This window comes from Carlito syrichta, unplaced genomic scaffold (assembly GCF_000164805.1).
Source record: "Carlito syrichta isolate Samal-C Ts95f unplaced genomic scaffold, Tarsius_syrichta-2.0.1 Scaffold301901, whole genome shotgun sequence".
Lineage (NCBI taxonomy): Eukaryota > Metazoa > Chordata > Mammalia > Primates > Tarsiidae > Carlito > Carlito syrichta.
In genome coordinates, this window is record NW_007245997.1 from 471847 (window position 1) to 483300 (window position 11454).

General features: G+C 44.2%; 1 protein-coding gene across 2 annotated transcripts in view; it reads right to left on the reverse strand.

The window, feature by feature from the left end:
• Positions 1-6237: 6237 nt before the first annotated feature.
• Positions 6238-11454, reverse strand: part of KLF10 (Kruppel like factor 10) — a 6826-nt gene continuing 1609 nt past the window's right edge. The window contains exons 1-4 of one of the 2 annotated variants that reach the window (XM_021711180.1): positions 10952-11430; positions 9739-9972; positions 8719-9628; positions 6238-7844 (exon numbers count right to left, since the gene is read on the reverse strand). In XM_021711180.1, the coding sequence (XP_021566855.1) occupies positions 7585-7844; positions 8719-9628; positions 9739-9963 (1395 nt within the window). In that variant the 5' untranslated portion in view covers positions 9964-9972; positions 10952-11430 and the 3' untranslated portion in view covers positions 6238-7584. Of the gene's footprint in view, positions 7845-8718; positions 9629-9738; positions 9973-10951; positions 11431-11454 lie in introns of those variants that run through there. The other variant, XM_008055634.1, reaches the window with a different exon arrangement.

Below are 11454 nucleotides of genomic sequence, written 5' to 3' on the forward strand. Positions count from 1 at the left end.
AGAGACTTTTGCATATATAATCTTATTTGAGCTCGCCAGTATCTCTATGAGTTGAATAGGGCAGGCATGTTTAGCCCCATTGTAAAAGGTGGACATGGAGACGCAGAATGATAAAGCAACTAGGAATAAACTAGTTCCAAGAAAATCAAAGGAAAATAAGATATCACCTTTTTATATTTCGGGGTATTTTTTCCTTTCCAGATCTCACTGCTAAACTGGTCAACCAAAGTCAAAGAGGGGTTGTTGGCATTCATTGAGGAGAGAGCCATGAATTTCTATCTCTGTCAAGAGGAAGATTCTAGTTACCAGTGTAACCAGGACTAGAACCCAGGTGTGAGGGTTAATTTTGCATGTCAACTTAAATGGGCCCCAGGATGCCCATAGATTTTGTCAAATATTCTAGGTGTGTCTGTGAGGGTGTTTTTGGTTGAGATTAACATTTAAATCAGTCGACTGAGTAAAGCAGATTGCCCTCCCCCGTGTGGGTGGGCCTCACCCAATTAGTTCAGGGCCTGAGTAGAACAAAAGGCTGGGTAAGAGAAAGTCTTGTTGCCTGACGGCCTTTGAGCTGAGACATCATTTTTCCCTCTGCATTTAGACTCAGAATGAAGTAGAGACCCTTTCTGGTACTGGAGCTTGCTAGCGTCTGTACTAGAACTGCACTGTTGGCTCTCCTGGGTCCCCACTTGCCAACAGCTGGTCTTGGGACTTGTCAGTCCCCAGAATCCTATAATCACATGGGTCAATTTCTTATAGTAAATCTGTCTTTCATACACACACACACACACACACACACACACACACACACACACACACACACACGGGGCCCTCTTCCCCCTAAATGGAATTCTTTTCTGGAAGGCAGGCAGGCACCTTGGAGTACAGGCTTCCCCGATAGGTAAGTGTAACCCATCAGCATCTGTGTATAGGCTAGCATTGTTGTGAGAGGCTGTGTTTGGCTTCAGTGAACTTTTTGGGGGGGATTCTTTCAAGAGTTTGCCCATTTCATGATGGGTGATTTACACGGACAACCAGCCCTCACCATGCTGAGTGTTCAGCAGTTTTTGGCCAAAAACGGCATGACCCAGTGCCTCACCCTCCCTATTCACCTGATCTTGCCCTCAGTAACTTTATTTTGTTTCCCCAGTAAAAAGAAAAAAAGTCCTCAAAGGGAAACAATTTGTCAATGTGGAAGAGGTGAAACCAAAAAATGACAGAAGTACCAAAAGGCTTCAAATGGACGAGATCAAAAACCGTTCTGAGCAGTGGAAGAAGCATCTTTATAAGTGTGTTGCATCAGAGAGTACTTTAAAGGACTGAAGTTTAAACACGTAGGAATAAATACACAATTTTTAATAAATACATTCTAGTTTTTGGGTCTCCCCTCATACAGTGATTGTTCTACTGGATCTGGTTCTCTGGTGAACCCTGTCTAATATACCAAGCCTTTTAATTTGCTCAGTGCTCTTTCTCTGATACTGATACCTCATCCAGGGGCACAGTACAGAAAATCAGAGCAGTTCTCTTTGAGAACCAACTCTCATTTGTTATGCTGTTCTTTTTTTTTTTTGAGTTGGAGTCTCACTCTGTCACCCAGGCTGGAATGCAGTGGCTGCTCCTGGCCACCGCAGCATCGACCTGCTGGGCTCTGGTGATCCTTCTGCCTCAGCCTTCCAAGTAGCTGGAACTACAGGAGTGCACTACCACACCTGGCTAATTTTTTATTTATTATAGAGACGAAGTCTCGCCAAGTTGCCCAGGCTGGTCTCGAACCCGCGGGCTCAGGCAATCCACTCACCTAGACCTCCCAAAGCGCTGGGATTACAGGCTGAGCCACTGACCCGGCCTCTCAGGTTGTTCTTTAAATGGTCAGAAAAATGCCAGGACTGGATTAACGAGTCAGGACAAAATTCCCTTAAGGTGTCCACTGATGTCACCTCCCAGAAGGTTTTGCCTGACTCCAAGCCTTCACTGACTGCCCTGTGCCTCGAAGAAAGTCCCCGTTTCTTGCCTCATTCTGAATGTTTTCCAAACAGGGAGGGTAGGGCGAGGGCAGAGGCAGTAATTCTCAGCGTTCCGAGCTAAGGCATTAAACTCGCATTCAGGGCCTTGGTGGGCTTTGTGTGTTTCTTCTCTGCCTTTTTCTGACTCAGGGTTTTACTCTGAAGCCCAGGCTAGAATGCCGTGGCACTATCACAGCTCACCATAGCCTCAACCTCTTGGGCTCAGGTGATCCTTCTGCCTTAGCCTCCCAAGTAGCTGGGGCTACAGGTGTGCACCACCACGCCCAGCTAATTTAAAATAAAAATTTTTTAGAGACTAGATCTTGCTATGTTGCCCAGACTGGTCTCGAATTCCTGGGATCAAGTAATCCTCCTGCCTCAGCCTCCCATAGTGTTGGGATTATAGGCGTGAGCCACTTTACCTCTCTGTCTCCTTAAAAAAGCAATGAAGAAGCCTGGCATGATATCTCACGTCTATAATCCCAACATTTTGGGAGGCCAAGGTGTGAGGATTGCCTGAGCCTAGGTATTCAAGACTAGCCTGGGCAACTTGGCGAGGCCTCATCTCTACAATAAATCAAAAAATTATCTGGGCGTGGTGGCGTGTGCCTGTAGTTCCAGCTACTTGGAAGGCTGAGGCAGAAGGATCGCCTGACCCCAGCAGGTGGAGGCTGTGGTAGCCGTGATTGTGCCACTGCACTCCAGCCTGGGTGACAAGAGTGAGACTCCAACTAAAAACAGACAAACAAAAAAACCAATGAAGAGAACCCACATGCCAAGAGACTCTTTACGAGTTTGGGAGGCACTTTGGGAGACCGAGATGAGAGGATTGCCTGAGTCCACAGGTTGGAGGCCAGCCTGGGCAACTTGGCGAGACCTTATCTCTACAATAAATAAAAAAATTAGCTGGGCATGGTGGCACATGCCTGTAGTTCCAGCTACTTGGAAGGCTGAGGCAGAAGGATCACCTGAGCCCTGTAGGTTGAGGCTGCAGTGGCCATGAGCGTGCCACAGCCCTCTAGCCTGGGTGCAAGAGTGAGACTCCGACTCCAAAAAGAAAAGAGTTTGGGAGGGAAAGAAACTGGTCCTCCCAGCACTACCAGAGAACGATGGGATCAAGCAAAGGCAGTCTTTAGGTCCTCATGGTGTGTGTCTGTTTCCTGCTTGTCATGTAACAACTTCCTGATGGTCGTCCCTCCCTGAAATCGCAAAAACCTCCTCTTGGTTCAGTTTTCACACAAAATGTGTGACACCCCTGCTGAGTGTCAGACACTGTGCTAGATGCTGTTGATGCAGTAGTGAGATGATCCACAGGGGTCTGTTCCTCGTGGAGTTTTATGGTCAAAATGAAAAAGACATGATGCTGTTTCAGTAAAGGGTAATGATTACGACGATTGTGGAAATAGCAAGGTGAAAGGGCAAGGGAAGCATTCCCAGTGGAAGGAATCACACAGAAGGGCCAGGTGTGATGGCACACATCTGTAATCCCAGCACTTTGGAAGTCAGAGGTAGGAAGATTGCTTGAGCCCAGGAATTAGAGATCAGCCTGGGTAAACATAGCAAGAGCTTATCGCTACAAAAAATCAAAAAATTAGCTGGGCATGGTGGACTACATGCCTGTAGTCCGTGCTACTTGAGATGCTGAGGCAGGAGGGTCATCTGAGCCCAGGAGGTAGAGATTGCAGTAAGCTGTGATCTTGCCACTGCAGTCCACCCCAAGGTGACAGAGTGAGATCTTGATCAAGGAAGGAAAGAGGGACGGAGGGAAGGAGGAAGGCTCAGAACGTGGACACAGTATAGAGAATAAGGTGGTGTTGGGGGCTGGTAGAAGCCTAAAGGTACAGGGTCTTGACCTGCTGTTCACTACTGCAGTCACCACGTACCTGTGGTCACAGAGCACTTGAAATGAGGTTAGTCCCAGTTTAAGTGTGCTACAAATATGAGACAGACTGGATTTCAGTTTAGTACCCCCAAAGTGTAATATGTCTCATTAATGATTTTATATTATGTATTAAAACAATATTTTGGATATATTGGGCTAAATAAAAATGTCAAAATAGTTTTTTTCTCTTTTTACTTTTTAGACATGGGCACTAGAAAATATTAAATGACCTTTGTGACTCAAGTTGTATTTCTGAGACTGGACTATTCTAAACTATGTTAAGAAACCTAGACTTTATCCTGAGAGCATTGGGAAATTTCTGGCATGTTTTAAATTGGGACGTGACATGATCAGTTTTGCATTTTCTTTTTTTTTTGAGTTGATCTCACTCTGTCACCCAGGTTGGAGTGCAGTGGTATGCTTATGGCCACTGCAGCCTCGAACTACTGGGCTCAGGAGATACTTCTGCCTCAGCTTTCCAAGTAGCCAGGACTACAAGCACGTGCCATCATGTCCGGCTAATTTTTTTTATTGCAGAGATGAGGTCTCACCAAGATGTCCAGGCTGGTCCCCAACCTGTGAGCTCAGGCAATCCTCTCACCTTGGCCTCCCAAAGTGCTGGGATCATAGGTGTGAGCCACCGCATCTGGCCCAGATTTGCATTTTCAAAAGATTCTTTGAGGAGACTGGATAGAAAGAAGTATTGTACCAAGGTTAAATTTTTTAGTTTTGATAAATGTTCTACAGCTGTGTAAGACGTTATCTTAAGGAGAAGCTGCAGGGTATAAACTATTTTTGTAACTTTCTCTAGGTCTAAAATTATCTAAAAAGCATGAACTGTTAAAACGGCTATATATCAGCAATTTCATATAGTACATTTTATGAAATTGTCAGACAAGCAACAATCAAAACTAAAGTACTAAAGCTACACTAATCTCACAGTATCATAACATGCTACAAACACTTGTTTTGGGGCAACATTTTCATCAAGATCTGAGCTTGCATTGACATTCAGCTAAAAACCCACACTCTATTCGAATGACTGACTTACAAGATTCCCATGGGAAAGTCTCAGATGCCAACTAGGACTGGAAAGAACACAGGAAAAGGGGCCTGGGGCACCCACACCACAAGGGCCTGGGAACGTGGTAGACAGAGAATACGTCCACTGTCTTCTTCTGTTCTCACTCCTGGAGCCCCTCCGCCGTGAGGAACTTGAGAGGAGTTAGGATGGTCTGAGTTCCCAACACCAGACCTACAGCAAAGCTGCAGAACAGCAAGTCCTCTTTCCAGCAGCTGTGTCACTCAGGTGGTCTTGTTTCCAAGAAAAGTGGCATCAACAGGTGCACAGATGACTTGAGGCCTGTCCCACCACTGGGGACAAGTTGCGTTAGTGGCCCTTACCATGGTGTTCAACAGTGAGCTAGATTCTAAAGTGGGTCTTATGGAAGATATTCTCATGACCACAAAGGGATTTCAGTGCCAACTAAAACAGTCATCTACAAAATTATACTCCGTACCCCAAGTAGCACTTATAGCCCCCAGTTCTACAATGAGTGACTAACAAGTGTTTCTCTTCAGAAGTGGGTTACCTTTCACGCAGCTTAAGTACCAATGTTTATCGTATTTGAGACATCACTTAACAGTCTGCACTACTTAACTAGAGGTGAGCACTTTATTGAGTAAGTCAGCCTTCTTCATGGGCCACAGTAGTTCCATTGCTTGTAATTATTCACTGTGGTGTTCCCTTTAATGGTAATGCTATTTAACAAGACTTTGCTGAGAGTCACAGCTGTATTTCAACCCTAAACTATCCAAATGTACAAGAATGTTTAAAAATGAAAGTGTGGTTTCTTAGAACTGCGGGCTCGCACCTCACCTCACCAAATACACAACTATCTGGCCTCACTTTACCCGCTCTCTAAATTGACTTGTGTTAAAGACATGGTTCAACAGTATTTTTTTGAGACAGGGTCTCACTCTTGCCCAGGCTGGAGTGCAGTGGGGCCATCCTCACTCAGATCAACCTCAACTTCCTGGACTCAGGCCTTCTACCTTAGCCTCCCAAGTAGCTGAAACTACAGGCGCGCCACCACTTTGCTAATTTTTGTATTTTTTGTAGAGATGAGGTCTCGGTATGTTTCCCGGGCTGGTCTCAAACTCCTGGGCTCGAATGATTTTCCTGTCTCAAGACTCACGAAGTGTGAACCACTGCACCTGGCTGACATGTTCCTTCGGTTCTAAATGTGAACGAGACCCTCAGAGAACTTCAAACACTAAGTCCTTGGATAGTGTAAGTGATCAGTGTTAAGGTGAGAGAATGGTTTTCAACAAATGCAATAAACCAATTATATATACCAAAGGAAATTCTTTATTGTAAACAAGATATAAAGTACAACAAAAGAGATGTTGTGCAAATTGTAAGTCACAAGGTTCTTTTTTTTTTTAATTAAGAGAAAACTTTTTTTGTCTTCCAAAGGTCTGAGATTTGATGTCAGAAATCTACACTCAATATACAGAAAAATGTTAAATGGGAAGATAATAGTGACATTTTTCACTATATTTTAAATAATTGACTTTTGTCACTGTGTATATCATCCACTATATAACAGAATATAACAGAAATACTGTTAACAGAAGTGAATGTTCTAATAATAATTTGTATACTCACCTACATCCACATCCCAAAAAAACTCCTATAAATTAAAAGGACACCATTTGTCCATCTGTGAATAATGGTCACTAACTTTCTAATTCAATCAAACAAACATCATATTCTTATAACATAAGGGTGCTTTCCTGATGACATAAGCCATCTTTTTCAAGGAGTTATCTAAAATTCTTGATATCCCTTCTTGATAATATATATTTTCATCTTCAGATCTGTATTCTAAACAAAGTGCAGTGTATCTTACTTAGAGTCTACAGAAAACACATTGGTATACGATTTTCAAATCTACACAAGAAACTGCAGGCAAACTAAAGCTCAACGCAAAATAAAATGCCTAGATATAGTCTTTTGTTAAACTTTCAGAACAAAAATGCAAAAAAAGATTGTAGCTATACTTCAAAGCAGTTAAATTACGGAGGATTCCAATTCTTTGGACCCTCTTAGCAGTTTACAGCCGTTCAATTCCAAATATTAACAAGTGTAAAAATGATAGTTCTAGATATATTTAATAGCTACATCCACAAAGTTGACTGGAAAGACTAGGAATAGTAAACAAGATAACTCGAGAAAAAGATGACGATATCTGTAATAACACAAACTGATTTTACATCTCCATCTCTGTACCGTAATGTTTATTTCATCTCTATTTCCTTGAAACCAGTGCTTTAGAAGAATCACATTGAAAAGTTGGTCTCAAGTATAAACAGCAAAAGTAAAGTAAAAAATGTGCACATAAACTCAAAACCGGTGCTGTGTTGACCTTATCTGAAACCTTCAAAAAATATTCAAAGGAATAAAAGCTTCCTCATCTCTCTTATGTCGTAAGAAATGAAACCTGTCGTTCTGTGACCTGCCTGTGGCCAAAGCCTGTCTTGTCATCTCTGCCCAGGCTGGGCCTCCACGCCAGGCTGCGGGGACTCAGCTTTCAGCCCACGCAGGAGGGACACAGACTTGCGGTGGAAGCGTTTTCCATCACCACTGGCTCCCAGCTGTGACCAAAGTTAGGTGACTTTTCACTTTCTGGTCTGTCACTGTGTGGGAGCTGGGGTTGGAGGTAGGGCAATGTCGTTTAACTTGCTCACTTCCATTTGCCAGTTTGGTAGCTTCTTGGCTGACAGATGGCGCCGGGCATGCTTGGTCAAATGGTCACTCCTCATGAACCGCCGGTCACACATGGGACAGGCAAACTTCTTCTCACCTGTGTGGGTTCGCCGGTGCCTGGACAGTTCATCAGAACGGGCAAACCTCCTTTCACAACCTTTCCAGCTACAGCTGAAAGGCTTTTCTCCTGGGGAAAAAAAAGAAATTCGGATCACTGTTATACAGTCATCAAATTACTGCAAACTTTATGCTCAATGATAGCTAGACGTATACAAGATACTTTTATTTATTTTTTTGAGTCAGTGTCTCATTCTGTTGCCCAGTCTGGAATACAGTTTACATGATCACGGCTCACCACAGCCTCTATCTCCTGGGTTCAGGTGATCCTTCTGCCTCCTGAGCAGTTGAGACTACAGGCGTGTCACCACATCCAGCTAATTTTTTATTTTTGTAGAGACAAGGTCTTGCTATGTTGCTCAGGCTGGTCTCGAACTCCCGGGCTCAAGCAATTCTCCTGCCTTGGCCTCCCAAAGTGCTGGGATTACAAGTGTGAGCCATCACATCTGGCAGGAGATACATTTTAAAATAATAAAAGATACTACTTATTTATTATTCAATAAACTGTCAAATAAGTGTCAAATGTATACTGCTCCAATTTCATCTTGTTACAATCACATTTAGAAGTCTGCTGGGTGAGGTAGCATGTACCAGTACTCCAGAGACAGAGGCAGGAGGATCACCTGAGGCCAGCAGTTGAAGGCCAGTCTGGGCAATACCGTGACTTATTTTTTTTTTTAAAAAGGCAAAAATGAAAACATTTTCTGACCTCAACTATGGTTCTAAGGCTTTAAACATACTTTATTAAAGTAACTTTTACCAAATTATCACTTGAGGTTAAAACAAAAGCGCCCTGATAAAGTCTTGAAGGACCTGGCACTGCTAAGTAGCATTTACCGCACTAGCTAAGGTCAGTTCTTCCTTAATATGCCTGGTTATATTTGTGATCACAGCCAAAGCCTCCTCATTTAAGCACTAAAGCCATAAACAAGAGTGGTTGGTACCTGTGTGTGTTCTTGTGTGGGCCTTCAGATGGGAACTTTTAAAGTATGTCTTGCCACATCCTGGGTGGCTACAGATGTGACTCCTTATCCTTGATGAGTCGATCTGAGGAGTGACTTTGGCTGCCGAAGGGCAAAACCCGGGAGCAGGGGCAATGGGAGAGAGTCTGGTGCCATTTGGGCTCACCACTGGAGGCTTTGGGCTCTGCACAACGGGCTGGGGTACCACAAACATGACAGCGCCTTTGGGCACCTGAGTGCCCATGAACACGACAGGGGGGCAGACGGCGGGCGGCTGGCTGGGCGGAGTGCTGGGAACGACTGTTGTCACGACAGGGTTGTTTGCAGGAAGGGGAACCATCTGGCAGATGACCGGCATAGGCGGCACTCCCCCCGAGGACACTGCAGGTGGAGGGACCAACATCGACTTCTGTTGGGGGGACATGGGGGCTGCTTGAGACCTACAGATGACAGTCTCTGAGGAAGGCACGGGAAAGTCATACAGTGCAGCACCGGCTTTCTCATCAACATCTGCCACTGCGCTCCTCTCACACTTGGGTCTGTTTGGTGACACAGCAGCACATGGTATGTTTTTTCTTGCAGCCTCAGCAGATAGGTGGGTTCTTCTTCGAAAAGAGTTGTCCTGAGAGTTGAGAATGCTGGCCACTTTCACTGGGCAAGACTGGTGGTTACACTGGGCATCAGCTGTATGACGAATCACACTTGTTGCCTGAGCCTTGGGGAGCTTGGGAGCAGATACTGGGCTATTTTCTTCCTCTTTGAAAGGTGCAGCAGTGTGAGGCTTGGCAGTATCCGACAGTGATTTGAAGTGTCCAGTAGATGGCACTGGTGCTATCAGATTTGACACTTGAGAGGGTTCGAAGTCAGATGGGCTGTAAGGTGGAGTCAAACACTAAAGAGAAGGCAAATACACAAGCATTGACAGCATGAGAAACTTAGAGTTCATTATGTAAATTACAAGAAACGAATTTACACCCATCTTAAAAATACTTAAATACTTACAAATGCTGGGATTGTGTGAAAATCAGGTGTCCCCGGAAGAAGATTCTCCTCCTCTGACATATCAGATACTGGGGTAACAGGTCTGTTTTCAATGTATTTCTTAAAATCAGACTTCCAACTGCAGCTCATTGACATAAGTGCTTCCACAGCTTCAAAGTCACTTTTCTCTGCAGTTTTGTTCCAGAAATACATGCTCTCTTTTGACCTTTCAGAAATAATTTCCATTCTTTCCTCCTATAAAGGCAAAAGATTAAAACTCATAAACCTATCTTTTGTTAAAATCTTGTGAGGTAGGTGACCCACTTTGTGGTTGTGGTAATAAAACTTTCGTTATACTTCCTTTCACATTTAGGCATAAATACTGACGTCCTTGCAAGGTAGAGAGAAACTTATTACCAGTAAGGGGACCAAAACTAGAGTTATCAATGCATCTGTGATCCAAAAGAGAAGCACTGGCTTAGAAAAGTTTTGTATTCTTTCCAGAGTAGCCACCTGCAATTGGGTCAGACTAAATAACTAAGGGAAGGCTTTTCAAAATACTACAGGTCTGATATGAGGTCTTTTAAGGTACAAATCCCTATAAATAGGCCAAACATTCTTATAAAGACAAAGTGTAGCAGACAGAGCTCTGGCCTGTTGCTGTGGGTCAGACCTTTGGAAAGTCAAATTGCACTTTGGGTCAAAAAAAAAAAAGCAAATAATAAGCGATCTTCAAGCAAATTATATTAGATTTGCTCGAGCCCAGGAGTTCAAGATCAGCCTGGGCAGCATAGCAAGACATCCTCTCAAAAAAAAAAAAATTAGGTTATTTGAAATCTAAAATTAGTTGATAACTTGATCATCTATGGTAAATAGAGATCAAGTAAAATATGTAGGAAAAAACAATTCCAAGCTTTTAGGGCATTTTCAGCCTCTTCGTGTTTGTGTTCCTTTTTGCTCAATCTACTCGACACAATGGTTTACCATGGGTAACTATGACTAGCTAATGCAATACTACTAAAAACTGGATAATCAAAAAACTCAGTATTCTATGTGGAATTTGCAGAAACCCAGACTGTAAAGAGTCGGCAATAGTCAAAACAGGATCAACTGCAGTTTCTTAAAGAACTGCCTGGTGACAAAATAACAGCACATGTTTTATACTTATTTGTATAACTTCTACCTAAGATTTTAAAGTTCTTCACACTTAAAAAAAAAAAATGGCACAGCCCACCACCTCTTCCCTTTTCCATTAAAAAAAAAAAAAAAAAAAAGGTCCAGACAGGTTTGGTCCAAGCAGAGATCGTGTAAAAATATCGAAAAACATTCTTTCCGTTGCAAGGCTTTATTCTCAGTGCTGCTTTTAAGAAACGCACGTCCCTTCGTGTCGAAATCCTAAGGAAACGAGCCACCGCTCTCGAAATATCGCTAACAACGCAATTGCATAATCGCGCCCGCCTTTATGTAAGCTGCAACGGACGGCGCGCGGGTGCGTAAAAGCCTCACGAAGCCGGCGCACAGAGAGGAAAGAAAGGCAGGCGGCGGGGAAGGAGAGCGGGAGCGGGGAAGGACAGGCAGGGAGGCGGGGAGGGCGGAAAGGGAGGGGGCGCGCGGCAGGAAAGGGAAGCGCGGCCGGCGGCGCGGGCGCGGGCGCGGGCGGGGGCGGCGGCGGGGGAGATCCTCGCCGGCGGGGACAGACGGACGGGGCCGCCCCGGCGCGGCGCGGCGCGCGGGTGA